Consider the following 26,136-nt stretch of genomic DNA (forward strand, 5'->3'; position numbering starts at 1 on the left):
AATGAAGCAAAGAAATACCTCAACTGAATTCAACAGAATTCATATAATTCATATAATTCAAACCACAGGAAAAAATCACCATAATATAATATAATATAATATAATATAATATAATATAATATAATATGCACCTATAGATTTTTACACATTACACAAAGTGTGAGTTTAATGGTAATTTTGTATGCTTTATCCACATGCATTAGTCAAGCAAAATTAACTTTTAAAGATCCTCCACAGCTGTGTCATGTGGGTTTTTATGCCTCAAAAATTTCTGTTTATTTCTTACATCCAGGAGCTGCATCTGTGCACCCGTCTTCCTTCGGCTGCACTTTCTGTCTGCCTGAACACAGGTGTGCTCTCCCACACTGGGACAAGCCACAGGTGTCCCCAGGCCTGGGTCCACCCTGCCATTTCGTGCTTAAACAGCACCCGGCACAGAGGCCAGGGTGCGGGCGCTGCCAGGCACGCTGCCGTCACTGCTGGCTGCGCAGCATCCATCCACTCGACTCGGCAACACCAGCAGAGCACGGCATTTCCCCACGCTCTGTCCTCCCCTGAGCAGAGAGGCAGATGATGGAGAAGGTCCATCAAACCAGCTCCTGAAGGAGAGACGCTGAGGTGGTTTCTGGGTCCCACTGAAGTCGGCTGCTGCCGTTAGCCAGAGACGGGAGTGCGGAGCGTGGGCGGTGAGACGATGCTCCGTCTGCGCCGGTGAGCAGCTCCCCCAGGGCCACTCACCACCATGGCTCACGATGCGGTTTGCTGCCTGCAGTGTGCTCTGGCAGCTCCCACAGCCAGGGAGGTCTCCCACCGGTGCCCAGGGGACAGCACCAACGGGAGGTGCTCACGGCTGCAACCCTCCTTGTGCAAGGGAGCCTTCGGTGTGTCCCCCCCAGCACACCGCTGCCGCCGCCACCCCGGCTCTCACAGCTGCCGTTTGGGAGATGCTATCTGCCCACACGGGAGATGCTGGGAATGAACTGGGTGCGCAGAGCAAAATCCTGTGCACCAACACCCACGGGTCTCAGCCCTCGTGCGAACGGGCAAGCACGCAGACACACGCTCCACACTGCAGACACAGGGTGGAGGCAGCGACGTGATGAGTTCGGCAGCCGCAGCACCCTCCTTCGCTCCTGCGACACCGTACCACCCAAAGGGACATTGGGAAATTCAGCCACCACCATTTCTGACCCCCACCTAATTCTGTGGTGAGAAGGAGGAGGAGGAGGAGGAGGAGGAGGAGGAGAAGGCACACGGGGAGCAGCCCACAGCCTCAGGTCAGGGGGAGACGCTTTCGCAGCAGCATCGGCACTCGGTTATCTCTTGCAGGTTGCTGCAGCACGGGTGCCTGTTAGTCCCCAGCAGACGCAGAGACCCGCTCGTGTGCCGAGCGAGCCCGGCTCCAGCCCGCAGGCTCCCGGTCGGCGCAGCGGCACGGCTGGAGGCAGGCGGCGGGGAGAGGGGCTCGCAGCACGGGCACGGAAAGTTGTCATGTTGGTTGGTTTAACTGCAGAGGCAGTTCAACGTCATGTTTGTTTTTATTATCACTATTTTAGCTTTCTAAATGCATTCATGCTTCTGCGCTCTTGGCTTTTTTAAAACTGCAGAACAGAAGATGACAAAAAGGCAGTCGGTGACCCAAAGAAAATGACGTCTCCCTGTATATATTTGTATCTTACGGTTCTGCCTTAAATGTTCTGATGCACTGGACAGGGAACAAAATTAATCAGCCAAGATTTTACTTTTAAGGAAAAACAGTGTAGCTCTTTGTTAATTACCATAATTAATTAGTGTCATCTAAACATTAATTATTTATCCTGCAGTAAACTCAGCAATCTACAGTACAACTCCCTTGACCCTGTGCTTATCACATGGATGCACTTATTAAGCGAGTACGGCAGAATCTCACTGCACGTGTTTCTGTTATTTCAAGACCTGCTTTCATTCAGTGGGAGGGTCCGTTTTTGGGCTGCACCATGGGAATTCCGCCAAGGATCTCTCCAGCCTCTTCCTGCAGCCTCACCTGAGACAAACACACAGGGAACAGCCCCACCGCACCACCAGATGAGGCTGCCCTCTCGCTCGCGTCTGGGACAATTTTCCTAAAATTACTTATTCCCCCTCCATCTAATGGGATAAATCCTCCAAGAAAAAAAAAGTAAAAATGTTTAATACATCTCTGTGTACATATATATATATATATATATACACACACACACACACATGGCTAGAGCTTGGCAAATAATTTTTACAGACTGCCGGATCTGAATGTCCCCTCTCTGTTCCCGATACCGGCTGTTGGCACACCAGCACTTTCTATGGCTCAGCAATGGTGGTCTGAAAGCGAACGTCCCGCACGGCCAGCGCGGCTCTCGCCTCCGTGGGTTCACTCGGTGCCACAGCAGCCAGGGGCAGGGGATGCGATTCTGACTACGCTGCAAACCTGCAGCCACAGGGGAATTTCTGACACTTTTACAGGAAAACACTGATTGACTGAAACTGAATCTTGCTCACCAGTGGGGACCATTTCTGAAGAAGTGCATGACACAAAACTCTACTGGGGAAAATCCTGAATGTGTCGAGAGAGCCCATCCTGAGACTGTCAAATGAAAATTATTATAGCTCTCCAGGTCAAAATCATTTTCGTGTTTAAATATAATGTAATCAGCTTATATGGAGTCATAGAATCACAGAATCACTGAGGTTGGAAAAGACCTTTAAGATCATCCAGTCCAACCGTTACCCCAGCACTGCCAAGCCCACCACCAACCCGTGTCCCCAAGCACCACATCTTCACGGCTTTTAAATCCCTCCAGAGACGGGGACTCCACCACTGCCTGTCCCAGGGACTGACAACCCTTTCAGTGAGAAATTTTTTCCTAATATCCAATCTAAACATCTCCTGACACAACCTGAGGCCGTTTCCTCTCATCCTATCACCTACATATCTGTATGTAGATGTGCTTGTGGAAGTATTAAAAAGTAAACCAGCCTTCACTCCTCACGACTGACCCTCCTCGCCCGCCACGCGCTCCCATCTCAGGAGCATCCCCTGGCGCGGGTGGGTCTCTCTCCAGGCGTCAGCCTTTCTTGCAGCTCACTGCACCGCTGTCCGTGCTTGTGCAATGCTTTCTGAGCCATTCCTCTCACTGCTAGTGCAAACGTACGTAACCCAAGAGACTGGATAGCCAGTCTGCAGCACAACCAGGGCACAGAACAGGTATTAAAAAAATATCAGTGTCTTAGGTGTAAGCAAACTCTTAGAATTATTTTCTACAACTTGTGCAAGACATGGTTATTCTTCACTGTAATTATTGTCTAAAATACTTTATGCATAACAAAAAAAAATGTTTAGGGGGAGTTAGCAGGTGTTTTCAGATAAACTAGTTTCGGTTAGTCAAAAACTGAAAATGTCTCCAGCTTCGTACTTTGTGACAAAGTACAATGGTACATTTACTGAACGGCTCAGTAAAAGACAAGCATTTTTCCTTTAAACAGATGTACTAAATCTCTAGGAGGATTGATTTAAATTTTTCATGGTTTTACCTCCCCAACTCTCTTCCTGACTGTATTCCCTTTAGGAAGAAAGGAAGCACACTCAGGATGCACGCTGCCTAACATTTTTCTTCCTTACACAGGTGTACGTGCACATACATAATCATTTACACGCGGCCATGGGTTCTTTGCGAGGCGCGCTCTGCAAAGCTGCGGCCCCCTTCCCACACCCCAGCTAACACTGGTGCCGACAAGACAAAACCACGCACGGCTCACGACAACGACTGATTTTTGTGCAGCAGAGCACCACTCTGCTTCCAGGTGAAATCTCTGAGAGAGATCTTTTTCTTCTTTTCTTTTAGAAAAAGAAAAAAAAAAGAAAGAAAACTTGTAATGTACGAAGCTAGCTCTGCTATCATTGCGCAGCAGGCACAAGGGCAGCGGCCGGGGGGTTGGTGCAAAGCGGGGGGGCCGGGCAGCGCAGCCGTTACCCCCACCCAGCAGGAAATGAGGGGTCCCTCCACCAGCACACCAGCACCCATCGCTGATTTCCCTCTCCCCAAAGACGGCGCGGCAGCTCTGCCCGTAGCGCAGATGGACTACGGACCCGGTGTGTGCTCCGCCACCACCGCTGGGATGAACTGGGAGCACGCTGCTGGCACCCTGCACCCGGCATCGTCCCCTCGCCGCCCGCCCATGCCAGCCCAGTCCCTCGAGCTCCGCTGACTCCCGTCTGCCGTCGCACCCTGGGGCTGCCCGCCAGGCTTCAACGCCGCCCCGTGCTGCCGGAACGCGGGCACCGGTCGTTACCATAACACACTCAATTGTTCTCAGCGGTGCTCCAGCAAATAAAGCCATTAATTACGGTCTCTCCCTCAGCCGCCGTTGGCTGGAGCGGCAATCAATGCGCAACCCCTCATTGCCTGCTCTTGGGGAGCGGAGACAGATGCCATAAAAATGATCCGCAGCCCATGCCGAGCCCCGCCAGCGCGGCGGCAGCAGGCTGTGCCCAGGAACGGCCACCACGCTGCTTCCACATGCGATGCCGTATTTATTTGGCCTGCTGCAGCCGTGGGGGAAGACATCCCATTAGGCGATTATTTTTATCTTATAACATCAATTTACTTATACTGATTGGCTTCCTGCTGCCAAATATCAATTAAATTGCAAATGCCTGCTGAAGCTTATTTTCCGTCTCTTTCTCTTTCCCCCCATTTCCCTTCCTTCTTCTCTCTCCCCTTCTTTTTCTTGAGAGTGAGAGAGAGAGAACCCTATGTTCAAACATAATTTAATTTATTTCCCTTTCCATATCTCAAAGGAAAATCTATATCTCCCCCTGGAAGGCCATTTGCCCTCTGTTATTGGGAGCTGAGGTATCACAGCACTGGGCAATTTGTTTCAACCGACTATCGGCAGCCCATCAGGACTCCTCAGGACCTCTGCCATCTCAGTGCAATTGTATCTGGTATTGCCATTTATGATTTGTTTTTAATAGCCACCAGCACCCACCGGACGGCCGGTTTCGGTTCTCACACGGTGTGCCCACCCCCCTGCCACCCGCCTCCTCTCCCGCAGTGCTCCTCAGCCGCTGACAGAGATCTCCGCTTCTCCGTCACCAGGACCCTCGTTAGCCCGGCGGCTGCTCCCGGACGACTGGGTATTTTGGGGGGCGACTGGGTGGCCAGAGCCGCCAGAGGTTGCAACCGTTCCCGTGACACGCAGCTGCGTGAGCAGGCTCTGGCAGCGGCAAGCGCAGGGAGCAGGAGCTGCTGCGGCGGCCGCAGGCGAAGGGACGGGGGCTGCATCTCACCACCCCCCCGCCACAGCAGCGCTCGGTCTCCTCTGGCCTGGGGAAAGGTCTAACCAAGACACGGCACCGCTGGTGCAATGTGCAAGACACCTTGCTGCTGCGACCTGCCAGAACCGGTGATGACTGCTGGCACAAGACCCCAAAACATCCCGCTTCACAAGCAAACTACCACCCCGATGTCCTTCTACGGGGCACAAGTCCTCTGCCTGTGCCTGCAGCGAGAGGGAGAGGGGATAGGACCAAGTCGTGCTAGCGGGGCTGGAGGGCTGGCAGACGAGCACCAGCGATAAAAACGAACGTGCGCGGCAGCCAGAGGCCAACGGCAGCAGTGGGACCTGGAGGGCGACCGGGAAGGTAAAGCGGAGCAGAAGCGCAATCAGAACCAACAGCGCTAATCAGCGATGAAGAGGCGAGGTCCCTCAGATGCAGAGCGTTCCCGGCCCACGGGCACTGGGCAGGACCAAGCCCCACCTGCCCAGCCCTGCCCGCCCCACCTCCAGCTTCCCACGGCGCGCGTGGGATCACCCCGGGAAAAGCCAGGGGGAGCAGAAGCCCCATGGGAACGGCCCAGCAGAATCATCTGCAGCCTCTCTGGGTGCAGAGGGAGCCCCTACTCAAGGCACCCCCATCCCTCCCCTGTGCTGCACACAGCCGCCCGGTCCATGGGGAGCACGGGGCACACAGAGGTACGGCATGAGAACAGACGCATCCCCACGCACGATACGATACCCACCAAAAGGGGAGGGATCGAATCAACCTGAAAACAGAGACAGCTGTGCCTGTCAGGCCCCCGTGTCTCTTGTGCGAGGCGGTGCCAGCGAGGATGCCCCTCCTGGGAGATTCAGCCGCGGCTGCCGTGGGCGATGGCTCCTCCGAGGGCAGGGCGGGCTCCCGGGACACACCGAGCTGAGCTGGCACGCTCACCAAGACTCCCAGCCTTGGCTCTTCCACGGCGCTGCTAGCAGCCTCTTGCAAGACTCGTCCAGCCCCTGGTGCCTCAGTTTACCGGCTGATGAAGCAAGGATGCTCTGACAGAACACATTGTAACGTAGTAAAGATCTCCTGTCTGCAAAGTCCTACAAATTGTCTGTAGTGCACCCAAAAATTCTTTGGCACCTTAGAAAAACAGAGGTGTGTTTATTCAGGGCTGGCCAGCTACAAGAGCGACCGTAACGGTGTTTGCAATTATCTCCACAACAAGGTTTTGTACAGAAGCTGTACGGGTTTAGCTAAGGCTGGTTTAAAAATCTGGGCCCGTGTATTTGAAAGATGTATTCAGAAAGCAAGAGAACGAGCTACGAGGAACACACCGCTGTGCGTATACACACCTAGAACTATCTCTACACATATAGACACATATATACTATATGTATACACATGTATAGTGACCATCTATATTCCACCTGCCCATCCATATAGCTAGAGCCTATGTAGAGATGCTCATAAAAAAATACTGAGGGTAATAGGAAAGACCTCTGCATCCTTTGCAATGGTGATTATTGACCGGTGCGTTCAGTGCCTGGTGGAGACAGCGCGATTGCCTGGGATGCACCTTGCAGGTTTCTAAACAGAAGGCTCCAGAATCAATTTTGTGGTAACTGGTTAGATGTGACCAGCTTACAAACTCAGCATGGGCGTCAGGAAGCAAATTCAAGCAGCACCATTACTTTTTTTTAAATATCAGAGGTGAGGAAAGCCTCCCGGCTGGGAGAGCCACAGGACAGAACAGAGATTAACGATTTTGGCTCATTTTCGTCTCCAAGGTGACAAACGGGTGCGCAGCCCGTGTGGTGCCATGGCTGGTGGTGCAAGGCGATGCTGAAGCTCACAGCCTGCACAGGAAGATTTGTGTCTCTCCTGAAGTGAGCGCAGCACTGGGAGCTTCTGCAGAGCGAGATCGGTTTGGCCGGCGACCGCCACTTCCGCCGCCATCTGAGGGACCTGGCTGCGTGGCGGTGACGTGCCAAGGGCAGCCCCCACCCGAGCCCGCTCCCCTGCGGGTCTGCCCAGCTTCCCCTGCCCGCTGCTGCCGCTGCACCAGCTTCTCCCACGGCATCCGCAGCCCCGGCTTTCCGGGGAAACGCTGCTCTGCAGGAAAGGGCCTGGGGCGGACAGAGGACATGAGCATCCCGGGAAGCTTGGTGAGAACTCGTCCCTGGTGGCCACCGTCGGCCGGGGCTCCCGCCCCAGCAGTGGCCAGGGGAACCGCGCATGGATATCCCACCGCCAAACCAATTTTCCACTCACAGAGTGGTGAAGTGGCACCGGTTTCGTACCACGGAGCCAAGACACCGACCCAACGGCTCCATTTTCGTCCATGGCATCCTAGGAGGGAGCATACCTGGGAACTTACCTTGGCTGCCAGGAGGCTCTGGGACGGTGACCTGGCAAACGGGAACAAGACCAAGAGGTCCCAGAGGTTTACATGGATTTCACGTGGCAGACACTAACTTCCCAGGGAACCACGGACAGATTTCTCAGTGTCTCAATGCTCTGACCTCCCTCTTTAAAGTGAACTGACCCATTAAGGTGCTGTGGTGGTCAAATCGTCAGGCACCAAATGCCTCTGCGACAAGGACTGTGTGGGTGTAAGAACGGCAAGAATGGGTGAACTGACGAGTTAGGCAAACTCAAAACTCAAAGCAACACACCTAAACGGTTCCAAAAATACCTTCCTTGGATTCAGGCATGTCTATAATTATGTTCCTCCCATCCTGGACCACCGGCTCTAGGCCTTGGCCACTCTCCCCATTGCCAGCCAAGGCGATGATGGATGGGGACCATTCTCTGTCCCCCCAACTGGGGCTGGGCAGGCAAAGACAAGCTCTGTTTGACACAAAACCTCACCGTTCCAGAAATGCCACCTCCTGCATCCTCCCGCCTGGGAGGAAACCTGGGCAAGAATGGGGAGAGAACGGCCGGGACCCAGTTCTCAGGGAAGCAACTGGAAAACCAAGGAATCAGAGGAGGAAAAACCTGCTGCATGACTATTTCTTCTTAGTCGAATTACAGAAAAAAAGTCAGGCACTGTCAAGCATGAAATCTTATTGGGACAATAGAGATGGAATTGCCACTGCTGACAGTAATGTTTACAAGGGCATCGTGTGTCGATGCCGCACAGCATGAAACCAGCAGCCCCGTCTAGCTCTGTGAATTGTAACAAGAGACAAAATGTCCCATTTGGGACAGGTAGGAATTGTACCACCAAAAATAACCGCTCAGGTGTAAAATCCATTACAGGCAGACAGGAGGAGATGCAGAGGAGCCCCATGGACACGGCGGGAGGCTCCCGAGCTCTCTCAGCCTCTGGAGCAGGCGAACACGGTCTCTGAGCCTGGGAGAAGACTTGCCGGTTGGTTTGGGGGCTTCCCTTTGCCCCAAGCCAAGGACGAAGCAGAGGGAGGAGGAACCCATCCCCACACTGCTAGGCACCGACCCCAAACCAGAGGCATCGTTGAGGGGCTTCCAGTCAACACGCAACGTACTGCACCAGCTGCCTGCGCTTCGAGCTCTTCTATCGGACCATCAGGAAACCAGTACCACGCCTGAAGGATCGGAATTATTTAACAGCCTCCACCACCACATCTGACTGACTCAGAGGAACTGTACGCAGGCAGCTGCAGCCCACCGTGCCCTGCGACCACTGCTTGCTATGAGACCTTCCAAATCAAGAACAACCTGACACGCCCAGAGACAGCAGCTACAATAAATTATATTACGAGGAAAGTGAAACCAGAAGGAATACCTTGACCGCAAAGCCCAACAATAATTGCTCAGAATTAAAAGGGGGCTGAAGCATGTTTAGCGAGTGTGAGACGTTATGGTGTCTTCACCTGAAATGCTCAGCCGCCGTGAAGCCTTTGATGTACGCACTTGTGTGCCCAGTGTCTCACGGCTTCTCCCTTGGGGCTGTGCCTCTCTCTGCCGCGACGCACTGAAATGGCCGAAGAGGAGACGTATGGCAGCCATCAGAAGTGGTGCTGTGGAGGTGAAACCAGCTCGCACCTGCTCCTGCAGGCAACGTAACAGCCCCCCAGGCAAAACCCAGCATCCGACCAGTTACTGCTTTGACGAGGCAAAACCAAGCTCTGCCGTGTGACATGGCCACCACTCAACCAAAGCTGTTCTTCCAGATGTCTCCTCACTGCAAGTTTGGGTTTTAGATTGTATTCTTCACTTTTTTGACTAAAGGTTGACACGACTTGTGTAGGGCATCTGAAAGAAGCACCTGCCCTCAGTGACACCACCCTTCCCACAAGAACAGCATCCCTCCAGCACTTGGTCTACTCATCAGCATCCCTGACGGTCAGTCCTACAAGGGACCTTTTCTCTGGCTCAGCACCTGTTTGCAAGGTGTTGGAGTACCACAATGACGGGGCTGCAGAAGTCCCTGAGCAAACAAAGTGCTGGCAACAGCCACACATCCTCACCAATCCTCTGACCAAAGAAATTCAGAGAGCAGCAGATGCAGCCCTCAGACATTTCACTGCTTTGGCATCCTGGTACGTGGCTACCGGGAAGCTATGTTATGAAGATGAAGCGTCCGTGTGATCAGCAAGCTGTCACCTTTCGCTGATGTTAGTCCCCAACAGATTTCCAACACCCTGACCGCCACTGCAGACACCTCTTTTGCCATGCTACAAATCAGCCAGATCAGTGCCCAGCTGATAGGAGATTTTGACCGGATTTACCTCCGACACGGGGTCTGGGGAGGCACCTCAGCTAAAGATCCTTGGTTCCCAACCTCCACCTGTAATGTGCAACTGCAGCAGCAAAGGAAAATCAGTCTCCTGCTAGAGCCATAACCTTGAAGTAATTACCATAAGTATACTTTAACTACAAATATCTCTCAGCAGATTCTCAAAGGAGACTAAACATGGGAAAACTCCACACTCAAATTTTCTAGGCATCTGCCAGAAGAAAAGACGCTGGTTGCTTTTAGAAGTCCAAGCTCTTTGACTGCTTTTCCCATCTCCGAAATCACAGGCATCGTTACATGGACGGTCGCTGCCACAGAAGCAAGAACGTACAAAACGAGGAACCAGCCATGCAGGCACTTCCATGTACACGCCTGTCCCCACAGCTGAAGTTCACAAAGAAAACAGAGAAAGCAGCAGCCGTGGCTCTGAAAGTGACTCCAAGGAAAAGCTTTTGCACAGTTGCTCCAGAGTTATCTGGGGTGCACCAGCACGAGTGCTGTGCTGGCCCCTGTGGCGACAGGAGAGCTGGAGTGCAGGGAACAAACCTCAGACCATCTGGGACACCTGCCCAGAGGTATAGACAGTAAAAAAAAGCCTAGCTGAATATGAAGTGGGGAAACAAGTCAAAATTCGTCCTCGGGTGGAAGTTCAGCAAAACACCAGTGGAACACTTCATCTATGAGACACAAGTATGTGTCACTGGGGCAGGCAGGGACACTCTATCTCTGGATTTTTCCCAACTACATCCTCATTTTCCATCTGCAGACTGCTCAAGAAAAAAAAAAATAAAAAAGAGGAGGGATTTGGCTTTCTGTGCAGCACATCTGGATGTCCTGCCATCTGCTCAAAGCTCCTGCCGATTGCTGATGCTGATGCTCTGCCTGGACTGCTGGATGTCTGGGATGTCGTGGGCTCAGCCGGCGCAGGGCAGGCACAAAGCCCGAGCACCGGAGGCTGACGGCGCGTGCCCCACACATGCCAGCTGCACTGCAGCCACTGCACGCGCACTGCAAAATGTGTCTTCCCCTATTTTCATCTGCAGTTCCACGGCAGAACAAACCCTGCCCCAGGGTTTTGTGCTCCATCATGGTGCACAGCAAGTAAACCGCTGTCTTTTGTAAGTACTGCAGCGCTCTCCAAGTTTTGCTGTATCCTGGTCACTGTGCCATGACAAATTTGTAGAGGTGGTCTTCTTGGCTTCGGTACATCCAGACAACATAGACATCCTGCGGGCATGAGTCCAATACTTCTGCAAACTCAGGATGACCAGCCATTCACACAATTATTTAAAAACCACACCAAGTGCAAAATGCGGTCACCAAACCTGGTGCAAATAATCCCATAGCTTGTGTTGCATTTCCTTCCAACATTTGTTGAATAACGAGATAGATTTAAAAATAATGGGACTGTTCCACAAATACCAGGAGAGGCCAAAACTGGCAGGTTTCAGTCAATATTGCGCAACTACCTCTAGGAATAAATAACCCTCGGTGCACAGAGTACACACACAGGCCGTGACAGACAAAAAGTGAACCGGACAAAACTTCCAGTTTTTTTGTGTGTCACTGATTTTTGCGCTGTCTCCTTACTGGGAGCTTCCCGATTGTCAACAACAGCAATTACAGCTTAAAATATTAACTCTGGCTCTTCCCAAAGCACCGACAGAGAAAGTGGTTGTTCACTATCATTCAGGATTTCAGGAGTTTGTCATTTCAGCCAAGAAAATAATTCTGACTTTAAAATCCCAGTAAGCGTGAATCAAATCTTGCAGCAGCTGCGACAGAAGCAGATTTCAGCCCTACACGACAATCCTGGCACTGGCGCTGCATTCTGCGCAGCCACGGAGAAGGTAGCTGGCCTGCCGGTACCTGCGGGACAGCCCGGGTTACTGTTCCCGCAGGAAGACGAGCAGCTTCGGGGGTGGGACGGAGACCCCGGCCAAGCCGTGCCCCCGCACCGCGGGCGCTCCGGCGTGCAGAGTGAACAGGGGACGAGGCGAGGGGAAAAACCATCACCGTTTCTGGAGCCACAGAGGAAGCCTGACACAGAAATATGTGATACTCGGAGAGTTCCTGCTGCCACAGAGGTGCCAAATCTTTTACGTAACACTTTGGCGTTGGACCTTCCGTGGGAGCAGCCCCGTGTCTCCCCACGCACCCCCTGCAGCCACCAAATCTCTCTGCCAGGCAAGTGCAGGCTGAGCCGGCCGCAGCTCCCCCGAGCTCCCCTTGCACACTTGGAACTGAAGCATTTATTTTAACGTATTCTGACAGACCCGAGTGGTGCAGACCTATACGCAAGGAAAAAAGGGGAAAACCCAGCGTCGCACGTTGCGACACAAAGCGTGTGGCACTCCTCTCACAGAAACACCTCACTCAAGCGCATCCCTTGAAAAGAAAGTCACAAAAATAGCCAGGTACACCAACAAAAACCCAAATAACAATCTTTTCTCTTCTTGGTTTTGTTCTTCAGTTCTCTCACTATTGTCATTTGCAATGTGAAAAGCTAGTTGTGAAAGTCTGTGAAAATAAATCCATCCTAAGACAAAACTTTTATCCCATCTCTCTATATACTTATGTAGGTGATAGATACATGAGAGGCATGTACATACACGCTCAGTATAGACGCATAGGTACCTACATGCACTCTAACTACATCTCAGTATTTCCTCCTCTCTGGATGCTACCAATTTCTCAATAAAATCAGAATGATTCATCTTGCTCATCACTTTCCTATTTTATTTTATATTAGCATTTATAACAAACATCCGTCAACATTGACAAGTCCTGCTTTTCCACAAAGCTGCTTTTTCTTTGGAAAAATGCATTCCTGCAAAGGAATCCTGTCCAGCCCCGTTACTGGCACCGTCAGGATGGTCTGACAAGGCATCTACCCCTAAACTGGATTTTAGCTAAACCTATATGAAGAGGTTATTCCTTGAAAAGCATCTCGCACTCGACAGCTCCTGATGAGAACAGCTGGAGCTACAGCAGGGCTGTAAGGAGTGGTGGAAGTCTGGGCTTTTCATTAACATAGCTCCGGGAAAATGCCCACTCCCCCAAAGCCGGTGGCAGAGCGGCGGGGCGTCACCCCGGCGCTGGAGGAGAGCTCTCTAGAAAATAGGGGCCCCGGGGACTGCATTAGGAGAAAAGTGACAAACACGCTTGACGTGCGCACAAGACAGCCGGTAACCTGCTCACTCGGAAAGGGCAGCTGTGCTGGCAGGGAGTTTTCCTGCACTGAGCTGTGAACACGTAAAACCACCCACGGGCAAGCATCGCCGGCGGCCGGGGCAGAACCAGCCCATCCCTCCAAACTCCACAGGCGTGAGGGCACGGGGATGTCCGGCCCTGGGGACGGCTGCCTGCAGCCTCTGCCATCCGCCCAGCCATGCCCCCATCCACAGGGACCCCAAAGAGGTCGTCGGCTGAGCGGGGGGACGCAGGCAGCCCCAGGCATTCAGCGGGGACCTCACGGGATGTGCTCGTGGCTCAGGGTGTCACCGGGAAGCACACGGATGGCTGTAACGGCGTGGGATGCTCCCACTGTGCTACAGAGCTGAAGGGATTTGTCCGAGCGACGGAGGACCTCAGCCTGCAGGCTCCATCACCCGGCTGGGCAGAGGTTGGTCCTTCCCTCCCTGGAAACACCGTCCTGCCTCAGCAGCGCTCGTGGGAATGCATCGCCCTCACACGTCAGAACAGCTCGGATGGGTGCTGAAATGGCTTTTCATTTCATTTTCATTAATTTAGACGTGCAGAACTTTCTCAGAAGCCCAGACTACACCATTTGAACAATGCTGCAGCTGAGATCTGAACTGACCTACATTTATTATTTTTTCCCTAGAATTTCATGGCGAATGTCAAAACAGTCTCTTCCCTCTCTCAGAGAGAAATCCAGTGCCAGCTGAGCTCCACTTGCTAATGTCCTGGATGACCAGCTCAGCACCGATAACCCCACGGATGGAGGGTGGCTCTTGGGAACACCCAAGGGTTTTAGTGTGACGCCCTGGGGGAGTCAAACTCCTCCTCCAGACACCCACCACCACCCACGGGTGACACCGGCACCACCAGCGTGGCCAGAGGCTGGTGCCACTTCAGCACACTCAGAATGCCCTGTGTAAGGTGCACAAAAGGTAAGTGCAAAGAGTGAAACAAAACAAAAGGCCCGGTGTTATGGGAGATAATATCCATGGACTCAGGAAAAAAGCTTTTGATGAAATTTCAAAAAATGAAAATAAAACTTCCACCAAGCCATAGACTGCATTGGATATAGCACAGATGAAGCCACCACTGCAGTGTAACTAGCAAAGTCTGGATCCAGCTCTAAAAGGATGATTTCAGTGTCCATGTGGTGAGGGAAAACGATCTCTTTCGAAGAGCTAACGAACCGACGGGACAAACAGCTCACCCCGCTGCAACACCAGGAGAGGATCCCTGAACGCAAAGGACGATCCGCATCAGCAGGAGAAATTAAAATCAGTGCTCGCTGACCTTGCAAAACCTCATTTCCTTCACAGGCTTCATCTCATTATAGTCACTGGAGCTATCCCCAGGAGTAAAGACAACTCCAGTGAGTAAGCACTGCTGAAGTGGGCCTAGAAATTATTAAAGCAAACTCCAGCACATCCCTGGGACTCTGCAGGGGGTTTCTTTCTCTTTAACCTCTGCATGGACTTGGATGACTCCACCTGTTCTGCCTGACCACCGGCACTACAGAGAGTTTGGTTCCTGGTTTTCTATGCACTTTTCTACCACCTCTTTCCGCCCCTCGCTGACTCAGCAGTGGGGTCTGCATCCCCCCGTGCTCCAGGCCGGCATTGCCCCTGCGGCACGGAGCAGCTGGGAGGTACGGCCGGTCCCCCCTCCACTCGCTCGGCAGTCCCACTGTGTGCCCATCCCCACGCGTCACTGCCCAGACTTACAGGTCAGCACTTTGGCACCATAAAGTTCAAGTTTCTATTGGCTGGTGACTTTTCTCTCTCCATAACCTCCTGCTTTTTTCCCCTCACAGTCTTTCTGGTTTTGACTGTTTTCCTTGTGGTTCAGATCCCCAAAGGCTTCAGTCGTTTGCACATCACTTGCCCGGTGCAGAGGACCCCAGGGAAGAGCTGCAGAGGACAATATCCATCCCCACCATGCACTGTCAAGCTCAGGTCCTTATCTGGGGGGAGAGGAGTTACAGGGACTTCTGCAATTTAACCCCACCAGTGGTTAATTTCCGCACCGAACTCCATCACCCGCTGGCTACAACACGTATTTTCCTCCTGCTGATGCCCCGGAGCGTGGACAGGCAGTACAAACACATCTGTGGGCTCCTTCACCTCCCACGCTCCCACACCAGCGACCGTCCAACGCCCCGTGGTGCCCAGCAGTGCTGTGACCCCTCGTTCAGCGAGTCCTCCCCAGCGGGGATGCTCAAACCCCCCAGGCCAAAAGTGCCTAAATCTATTCAGGAAACTCCAAGGAGTAAGTCTGGAGTGGGAGGAGATCCCAACCCCTACTCGGGAGAGGAGAGGGTTGTCACACCAGAGCAGTGTCTCACCAGAGGTGTCCTGGACAAGCAGTACCCAGGGAGCAAAGCCAGGATCCGTGTCCAGGATCCTCCATTGCCAGGGGAGCTACAACGAGATCTACTTTGCGTTTATGAAGACTTGGGAAGCCGTGGCCAGAAAGGGGGGTTTGCACACTCGCCGCTAGCCCCATGACTGGCAGGGCTCTCCTTATGGCCCCTCCAGGCGAGCCGCAGGCTGGCACAGCAGCTCGCAGTACCCAGGGCTTCAGCCCAGCCAGGACATCCCCGTGGCACGGTGCTCAGCGACGAGGTGGGAGGTCTGTGCTGGCAGGAGGGATGGAGGGCACAGGCAGGACGATGGGACCAAGAGGGCAGAACGGGCAGATGTTTGTGTGCACCGCAAGAAGAGAGAGCAGCGGGATGCCTCTGGACATGATCCACGTGTCGCACGAACACACTGCTGATGGGGACAGAGCTGCGGATGTTGCACCTGATCTTACTCAGTGGAGCTGGTACCAGCTGGGGCTCTGGAGCTCAGCGTTTAAAGAAGTGGAGCTAAACCAAAGGGGAAAAATACTTTACAAGCCCTCACAGCAATCTCCTAGAGTCGGTGCCCTCAAGTGACATTGTCCCTCAGCCACAAGAGGAGCTGACAGAAGACCCTTGCAGCACCTATTCAGAGCTGTGCTCCCTTTCAAGGCTGATCACCGTCTGCCGTGCAGCCCCCAGGGCATTTTGCCCACAGCCCTGCCAGCCTCTGCCTAGCTGCGAGTGCAGCTTCTTGTTTCTGTCCCGCTGGGAGAACATGGGCCTGGTACAGAGGAAAGACACTAAATGCAGAAATACTGTCTGTATTATTAGTCCTTGCTCATGTTTAGTCATGCTTCCTTCGCTTTTCCTGGTCTCTCTCCCCTCCAGACGTGTCACTGACATTTGTCAGTGCAAAGCACTTTGTTGGCCGGTCTCAAATGCAGGGCTTCTCCCGCAGCCGCTGCAGCGTTGGCACCGTCAGAGATGCACCCAGCAGCATCAGCCGGCTGTGCAGGTCAGTGCTGCTCAGATGGCCAAATGTGTCTAACCTGGGGCATCCCTGTGCGGAAACGTGGTGATTGTAGCATTGGGTGGTTTGATAAGGCATTGGTTCGCACCACTCCCAGTTTCTTCTCATTCCCATTAGTGTCTCTGCCCCTCTTGGAGGCTTATCCTCGCAAACAGAAGGCTGTGACCCAAACACCTTATACGTTCCAAGTCTATAGAACCCTAGAGTGGTTTGGGTGGGCAGGGACCTCAGAGCCCACCCAGTGCCACCCCTGCCATGGGCAGGGACACCCTCCACTAGCCCAGCTTGCCCAAAGCCCCATCCAACCTGGCCTTGAACACTGCCAGGGAGCCAGGGGCAGCCACAGCTTCTCTGGGCACCCTGTGCCAGGGCCTCAGCACCCTCACAGGGAAGGATTTCTGCCTCACATCCCATCTCCATCTCCCCTCCTGCAGCTTCAGGCCATTCCCCTTGGCCTGGCACTCCCTGCCCTTGGCACCAGCCCCTCTCCAGCTTTCCTGGAGCCCCTGCAGGGACTGGAAGGGGCTCTAAGGTCTCCCCGCAGCCTTCTCTTCTCCAGGCTGAACCAGCCCAACTCTCTCAGCCTGAGGTCTCCAGAGCAGAGGTGCTCCAGCCCTCGCCTCATCTCCGTGGCCTCCTCTGCACTCGCTCCAACAGCTCCATGTCCTTCTTGTGCTGGGGACCCCCGAGCTGGACGCAGCACTGCAGGGGGGTCTCAGCAGAGCGGAGCAGAGGGGCAGAATCCCCTCCCTCGACCTGCTGGTCACGCTGCTGGACATGCAGCCCAGGACACGGGTGGCTTTCTGGGCTGCCAGCACTCATTGACGGCTCATGTTGAGCTTCTCATCCCCCAACACCCCAAGTCCTTCTCCTCAGGGCTGCTCTCCATCCATTCTCCACCCAGCCTGTAGCTGTGCTTGGGATTGCCCCGACCCGCGTGCAGGACCTTGCACTTGGCCTTGTTGATGTTTAAAGGCAAGGCATTTTTCAAAGAGTTCAGTGGAGAAAACAAAGCACAAGCGCCTACATCACACCAGATGCTGACAGCAACGTAGGGTTATGGTTGGTGAGAATGGAAACAAAACAACTTGTACGAGTGAAGGTCTCCTGCTATGCTGGTTTCAATTCCCCAAACACCTCCACTGCTGAGAAGACTCTATACCAGTGGATTTGAAATATGGTCTGTGCAGCTGTTCGGTGCAGGTATTTAAATCTGCCAAACCTCTTCTGCAGCAAGGAGTGGGTGGGTAGCAGACACTCGCATCCTGCACAGAGCTTTGCTCAGGATGCCCTGCTCGATTTGCTTCCGACGGCGTTTCCTGGCCAGGGCCAGGCCCAGGCCGGCAGTTTGCAGTAAGCCGCTCGTTGCTGCACGTAGCCTTTTGCTCTAACCAGCTGCATCTGGTCTGGCACAGCCTGTGTCCCTGCGAGGAAACGCTCTTATCCTCTGTGCCATCACGGCTGCACCTGAGCTGAGCAGAGGTGTGATGCCCCTCCTGTGCCAGCCCCTGCGTTAGCAGACACTGGCGGAGAGGACGCCAGCTTGCACAGGCCAAAATCACGCCGGCGTGGTGGTAACCGCAGCAGGATAGGCCAGCTGAAGTTTGTCTCTAGTTTAGCAGCATAGATGTAGCGTCAGTGACACAGCAGGCGTCCTGGACCGACGGAGCAACTATTGTATACAAACAGATTTCAGCCTGGCTTGGCTGCTGCTCGTGTTCACACACCGCGTCTATTACCTGCCACTGTCAGAGATTTCTGCACATTTCAGTGTCAAAGTGAGGGCATGAGCATACTTCTGCATCAGTCAGGCTGTGGGTCTTGGACCGGGCTAAGCTGCTAAAAGCATGTAAATGTCTAGAGGGGCAGAATCAGGTGGTTGGTAGAAGACTTACAACTAGACATGAAGTTCCCCACACAATATGCAGCATTTGCTCCGACGGTCGTCATTCCCAAGTAGGGAAATGGTTTGTGTTTTGCATGAAGCAAGGAAAAGCCGTAAGAATGGAGTATGACATAATTCTTCCAACCACTGTTCATAAATCCATTGGGAGCTGGTCACATCTCTCTGCGGGGGTGCAGGAACTGAGCCTCTTCCCCCGACCCCCAGGCCAGCCCTGACAGCGACCACCAGCCGGAACAAACGGCAGCTGCCTGTGCCGAAGGCAAAGCGCATGTACAGAGAGGGGGTCAGACCGAGCAGCCCCAGCCCTCCTGGACTGGCAAGCAGAGGGCTGTGCACGAGGTGCAATGGTGCTCCTCCACCGAGCCTGTCCCTGTGGCAGCCGGCATCACCCCCCCACATGCTCCCCTTGCTCTGGGGTGGTGAGCACGCTTAGAAAGGAGCAGCAGACACAGTGTGCCTCTTACGGAGCACAGGGCTCTTGTGGAAGCAGGAGTCCTGGGATTTGCCTTGCTTTGACGGAGAGACACCGCTCTCCTGCAGAGACAGCAGCAGCTCACGAGGAGATCCCAGGCGAGAGCCGTGTCCCGTGCCTCTGTCACGCCTGCCTGCTTCAGGATCCCGCACAGCTGCGACAGCACGAACACCTCGCTGTTGGCCTTAAGCGCTTCGGCCAGCTCGCTCGTACCTGCAGAGCTCTGCAGCGCGCAGCAAGGACACCAGGGCTAGGGGAAAGAGGAGTGAAGGGGGAAGGAGGGGTGGGCTCTGCCTTGCCGTGCTCCAGGTAGCAGACACTCCCATCCTTTCACGGGACCCTCAGATCCTCCTCCAGAGCACTCAGAGCCCAGCGACCTCCCTCATCCCCAAAATGTGCCCTGCACACCGTCTCTGGCCCGGACTTCTGTGTGTCTGCCTGGGGACGCAGCTGCCTTTCACCCTCCTCTCACTGCTCGCCAAGGATTATTTAATCCCGCTTCAGAAAGCTTTGACTTCCAGACAGGGGATGCTCAGCACTTCCCAAAATGCAGACCCTGTCAGGTCCACTGCGGGACCATCACCAGCTGCCCAGCCAGCTGTAAGCTGGGACTGAAACCAGTCCCTGCACTGCTGCCGGCTGTAAGCACTGGACGGAGCATCCAGCCCGCTCCGGCTCACCTTCAGCTTCCCCAAAACACACCCCATTCACTAGCAGGCAGCTCAGCAAGACCATTCTGCACCTCCCTGCCACCCACCTGCACCTCTACAGCTTTTTCCCGAGCTGCAGGGCCAGGCAAACGTGCAGCCGCAGAGCTCGAAGGAGGCAATCTGCAGGCAGAGCAGCGAGACTGCTGCCCAGCAACCTCCACTGCTTGAGGCTGCAGCAGCTGCCTGTATCTCTCTGCCTCGTTACGGAACAGCCTGCTTCTTGTGTCAGTCTCCAGTAGCATGTTCTTTAACCACAAGTGAAAGCAACTGATCCCCCGCAAAGGCACATCTGCTCCAAGTCCATATTACAACAGGGAAAAAAATGACACCTTCAGCTATATAAACCAATAAAGACTGTCTGATTTGGTTTGCCCCTGTTGCTACCCAGCAAGCTCCCCACTGGGTTAAAGACTGGTGACATCTGCTAAAAAAATGTCAAGAGTGAAGAGAACAGAACTAGGTAATGAATCACAGCGAGCACTCGATGCAGCTGGAAGCAGGAGGAATGAGTCCACCCCACTTTGCTCCCTGGCCGAGGGGAGCCGGGACCGCCGGACGAGCGCTGCGCAGCCCGTGGCTCCCCGTACCGTATGCAGGGAGGTACAGCAGTAGGCACGCACCTCCCAGTAGCTACTGAGAAATGGCACGACGTGGCAAAAGACACGATGCGAGGGGCTCACTACAGGGGTAGTCTCTCCCCGGCTCTCCGAAGTCAGGAAATGTTAAAGTTAACTCTGCCCCCTTGTGCATCTGCATCATGATACAGGCCATAATTAGATGGCATGCTTCTCTACCTCACAGCAGAGGCTAGCGCACATGATCCACCTCCCTGTCACCTGCAGCCTGGAGCCTTGGGACGCCTCCGTGGGTGCCTCGCACCCGTGCAGAGGGAACTTGTGCTGAGCAGGATGGGGACGGGTTATGGACGCTCCTGGGGATCCCCTCAAACAAAGATGTTGAAGTATCTGTTTATGCCTCTCCAAATCTGCAGCACTGAGCCTATTATAAAAGCAGTTTAAATGGTCTGCTGAGGACAGCATTACTGTCCAGCCTACAAGCTCGAAAATCATGACTCATCCTGCCAAAATGATGGGGGTTGTTTTAGAAATCACATGCTCTCTTCTAAATGTGAAATGGCAAAAGCTGGGGAATTTCTCAGCCCTGCTTCTGATCTTTCCAAGGAAACATGTAATTCTTTCCTCTACAGTTAAACCAGAGTCTTCTGTTATCACAGGCACTGAAGCACCGGTGCTTCGGTCGGGACAGGGCTGCGACAGAGCTGTGTGGTTTCAGCACAGATGGCCTCTCTCCTGACCTGGCTGATGAAATACAAAATTTCTGGTTTAATGCATATATTTATCTATGCACTTGTGGCCTTGATTTGGAAACATAAATCAGATGTACTATCACAGAGTTATCTAACAACAGCATATTCGGCAATTACCTGAGCACAGGGAGTTTTAGACTCCCACCACCGGACCAGTCCCCACATGGCTGAAATTGGCCCTACAAACCTCTTGCGGTTTTTCCCCAGTTTCAGAAAACCAAGCACTGCTCTGCGAGCTGACCGGGTGTTTCCACCAGCACATCCACAGACACCGACCCTGTTTGCGCAGCTCGGGCACCAGGCTGCTCGCCCAATTTTAGTTGGGCTTCCCCACGGGTTTGGTTAATGCCAGTGCGGCTTCTGCCCACCCACCCATCCCTCCATCCCTGTGGGGCCGGGCAGCGGGGGCGGTGGGGGCAGCGGGGGCAGCAGGGTATGTGGACCCGCCTGGCTGCAGGGTGGCGCTGGACCCACACTGGTGCTGCAGGAGCTGGGGACCACGGGAGCTTCATGGCAAGGAGCAGGAGCCCACCCTGGCAGGCAGGACAGCATCACCCCCACCAAGAGCGAACGGGGACCCTCAGCCCACCGATGCTGCCGTGGGGTGGCCAGCCACCCCTCCTCCAGGTGCCCTCCGCAGCGACAACCACAGCATCCCCACTAAGGATCTGGTGTCCCCTCCGCTATCACATGCGCTTCCGCAGTCTTGGCCTCATCTCCTCTCTGTAAGCACTTACTAAATGAAGGGGATGCTCTATTTTAAAGGCGCTTTTAGAAAACACCAATGCAGAATTTCTCCTTTTCCCTTCCACTCTATCCCCAGCATCTTTCTCTCCAAACCAGTGTTTTTATTAGGAAAATGCCCAGGACACAGAACAAAACAGGACCATAAACGCTGCAGCAGATCTGAGGAGTGCCAGCAATGTCCAACCCCAACCAGACCATGCTCGTTTCCACCCCCCAGGGCTGACAAAAGCCCCTGGCCGGGCGGACCTGCAGAGGTACAGCATGGCAGACAGCTCTGCTGTTCCTTTTCTGTCTCTTCGTGGATAGGGACACCTCCCTGACTTTTTTTCATTTCAGGTGGCCACAGAGTCAGCACAATGGTGACTCTTCCCCTTTTCACTGGCAGGAGGGAAATGTTCCTCAGTCAGGAGGAGGGTCTGGTTAAAAACTGTGACGCACCCCCAGTACTTTCTGAAACACCCAGACAAGCCCCTGCTCCTCAAAGACGTGCTGCCTCTGCTACCAGGTCAAGACGAAGGTCCCCCGATGGGCTGTGACCTTGGCAAAGGCCTGCCGAAACAGGACCAAACGCCCCCGCAGCAGATGATGATGAGGGGCGTCTGCAGCTCCATCACATCACACACACGCAGCATCCATCCTGTCCCACCCCTCCCAGCCACACATCAGTGTGCACCAGAAAACAACCCCCACTACCTTCATCTCGCTTGCGCTTGTTGCTCTCGGTGCCGGGGGAGGCGATTCCCAGGATCCCGCTGATGGAGTAGGATGAGCCGGCGGAATCGGTGCTGACAGAGGACACCTGGGTCACAGACCCTGTGGAGGCTGCAAGGCAAGGCCAGGTGGTCAGCAGGCAGGACAACATGAGTGCCAGCCTACCCAAAAGCCACCGGTCACCCCTCGCCCCACCACAAGGGGCCGGGGCCGTGCACTGCAGGATGCGGGATGCTCCTCCTTTAGCAGTCGGTTGCCCAGACCTGAGCGAGGCACAACTGGAAGGCCCATCGCTTGGGCCAGCGGACACCGTCAGGCGACGCACCAGCCCATGCCATCAGCAAGGTGGATGGAGCTGGCTGAGCGCACAGCCATGCAGAGAGGGGAGCCTCCACAAACGGGCTGCGCAGCGCGGTCCCGGGGCAGGCTGCCAGCCTCCTGGTGCAGGAACCTCGTGGGAGCAGGCAGCCTGCATTCGCTGCGCTTGGTTTGCTGCCCGCAGCCTGCCGGCCCAAGCCGCCAGCCTCCAGCCAGTGGCAGCTGGGGTTGCCCAGGGACGGCCAGCTGTGGGTCATACGGCTGAAGAGCTCTGAGGATCCAAGAAATATTAATTAAATCTACTCTGCTTTAACAGAGCTATTGGGAAAGGGTGCTAGCTGTGTCCAGCCAAGAGGGGTCACTGATCACAGCCAACACGAGCCTGGAGATGTCGGCCAGGGCTGCAGACACTGTGTCCATGTGATGCTGTGGGAGTCCGAGGCTGTAAGAACGCAGGCAGAGGAGGCAGCACCGCCGTCACCCCCATCTGCTCACAGGCTGAGCCTGCGCTGGCACATCCCCGCATCACAGAAAGCCCTGTGCAGCCCCGAGCACGGGGTGGGGGGGTCCTCTGCTCTGCAGGACCACACTGACAGCCCCCAGCCACAGCCCACAGGGAGCCAACCTGTGTGGGGAATCCCTGCTGCCCCTACCAACCCCAAGCCCTGAGAAACAAGATTTCTCTCTGCTGCTGTTTTCCTCAAGGAGACACATCCCCTAAGCCACTGTAGCAAATCGGGGGATGCCTTTCCTCCTCCGAGATTGTTTTGGCATTGGAGAGAAAGGCTCAGCACACGGGGCTGCACCATGATTTCTGTGGGAAGCCCAGAGAGTTCACGCAGCTCTGCGTCTCACGGCACCAGCCCACCCTTGCCAAGGGGGGCATCAAGCATTTACCCGTTTCGCAGGTGACGGCATGAAGGCAGAGAGGAACCAGGGCCCCCATCCCACCTCCCTTCTGCCTACAGAACAAGGTCCTCCCCAGTCCCTGGTGGCATTTGGGGAACAAGGACAAAAAGAAAGCAGCCCTGAGCCCCGACCAAGCCCCTCCATCCAGAGCGGCCCCCGCAGAAAGACGCCATCGGCCTCGTGCAGGGCTGATGCCACCTGTCCTAGGGACCCCCTCCGCCCGCATCGCCTGCCTCGGGGCGCAGCATCGCTGCTCTGCGGCTGAATTAAAGTTTTGGAAAGTTTTGCTACCTCTTCACTCAAGACTGCAAGTGCACAAAGAATTATGGAAGGGATGGTTGATAGATGAAAAAAACACATTCAAAACTACTTACTGACTAATGATGCAGAAAATGTTATGAATAAGTATCCCTTTCTTGATTTATTACTTTAATTATCTGACATTCTATAGACCCCCATTAGTGGGGGTTTTTTGGTTTAGATTTCAATTTTCTGTCTCATGGTGAAAGCTATTTATCATAATAATCAGTAAAATTCAAAACCTTTTAGCAGTATTTATAAAATTCATTTACTATGTTCAGCCCTTGGAGAATGACAAAGAAGGCGCATTAGCACGTGTGCTGAAGTGTTTTATGCAGAATTATCTGTCCATAAGAATGATTAAAAGTTCTTTAGAATATTTGTAATCCATTATGCTATTTTTTTTTTACATTTTTAAAAAAAAAAAGTTTTCTTACCTATGCTGTGACTGGAGGCTGGGACCTGCTGATTGGGTGGCTGCTGCACCTTCGTCCGTATGATCCTGTGTGCAGTTGAAAAAGAAATGACTCCTTAGCATTAAGCACACAATTGCAGGGGGTATCAGACACTATTTTTTCAGTTCAGGACACCTACATCAATACAAAAAAATGCCTTCCTGTGTATTATCCCCCCATCATCCACTGAAAGATCAAAGTTTGGAGGGCGGACCCAGGACCATGCTTTTGCCTCCAGCGCCTGCCATTAGGGACCTTTGGGTGACTGACTCCTACATGCTCCTCAGGACGCTGCAGAGTTTGCTGCGCCGGTGCCTTTGAGCACCTAGTCCACACCTCTCAGCAAAGAGATATCTATTGCTATGTGGGCACTCGTTGGGCCCAGCACCCCCTTCGCAGGGAGCTGGACGCTTCTGAGTCCGGGCGTCCCAGCTGGCTGCGATCTGCACCCTTGGGTGCTGGGACACGTTTGCAAGGCAGCCCCCCAGACCACTCTGGGTACAGAACTCACACGGCTAGAGGACTTGGATGCCCCGGAAAAACACCTGCTTAGCCAGGTTAATATTAAAAGAAAAATCTGCTGGATTAAATACTAATTTTAAAAGCTGAATAACTACATTGTTATTGCTGGGGACAGCCTCTGCTCTGATTTATAATGATGTCAATCAGGAAAAACTCGGAGATGCAGATAAAGCGGAAGGCACGTGTTGTGTTGCAGGACAGAGGGCAGCTGCTAAGAAGAGATGGGGAGATGCTGTACCAAGTGCTCACCTGCCAATGCACTGCGAAAAAAGAAAAGATGGGGTCTGAAACACCTCCGGAGATCACACGGTTCTGCCACACACTGCAGCAGAATCAAAACGGGCTTGAAGGAGGCACATTGCTCACTCACCATACATCTCCCTGCCCGACGTGGTGTTGATGCAGCAGTAATGCTGCAGTAAGCGTCTCTCCTCTTTACCTAACAAACTCTTCTCCCATTTCTGCCTGCCATGAATTTGGAAGTGGGGAGAGGAGGGGAGGCATGAGATGCAGTCATGGGGACAAACAGCAATTGCTTGCTTGAACATCAAGCCAGCGGCGTGAGCCAGTAGAGGAACCACCACCGGTGATACCTGGCCCCATCCCAGAAGAGGACACGCTGCTGTCCCCTTCCCCTCCCATCCCTCTGCAGAGCCTGAGGGAGGCTGGCCAGCTTGGCTGGCTTGGTCTGTTAGCAAGCCATCTCTCGGCTGCCAGACCCAGAGTGAAGCTGCTGGGTGTTAGACGTCACTGGTGGATGGGTCCCCGGCAGCAAATTCCCCGGCCAGGGGCGGGAGCAGCCAGCCCGGCGTGGAGGTCAGAGGGAGCTGTGCCAGCAGCTTTGGTGGGGGAGCGCAGGCAAAGACCTGGGACCCTGCACGAGCAAGAGTGGAAACAACACCCTGCACAAGGCCTCCTTGCTGTCGTGGCAAGGGAAGGGTGTCCAGGTCCTTCTGACACATAAACATCTTCATCTCCGGAGGGACAGAGGACTGGAGCACTTCGAAGCAGCTGGGCAGCTCTCGGCTTATTTGAGCAAAACTAATCACAATGATTAATTAAGCCTTAATCACAGAGAGTTGTTCCTGCTGCGGAAGAGTGGCCTATTATTAATATTAATTAATGTTATTAATTAATAATAATAGTTATTATTCACTCATATACAGGGGTAGCAGCTCAA

General features: G+C 53.8%; 1 protein-coding gene across 4 annotated transcripts in view; it reads right to left on the minus strand.

Annotated features, from left to right (window-relative positions):
- PAX5 (paired box 5) overlaps positions 1 to 26,136 on the minus strand; it is a 142,305-nt gene that overhangs the window by 100,936 nt on the left and 15,233 nt on the right. For 2 of the 4 annotated variants that reach the window (XM_054809632.1, XM_054809631.1), the window contains exons 4-5: positions 24,417 to 24,481; positions 22,435 to 22,563 (exon numbers count right to left, since the gene is read on the minus strand). In XM_054809632.1, the coding sequence (XP_054665607.1) occupies positions 22,435 to 22,563; positions 24,417 to 24,481 (194 nt within the window). The remainder of the gene's footprint in view (positions 1 to 22,434; positions 22,564 to 24,416; positions 24,482 to 26,136) is intronic. The other 2 variants (XM_054809635.1, XM_054809633.1) reach the window with 1 other exon arrangement.

Source organism: Grus americana, chromosome Z, assembly GCF_028858705.1.
Source record: "Grus americana isolate bGruAme1 chromosome Z, bGruAme1.mat, whole genome shotgun sequence".
Classification (NCBI taxonomy): Eukaryota; Metazoa; Chordata; class Aves; order Gruiformes; family Gruidae; genus Grus; species Grus americana.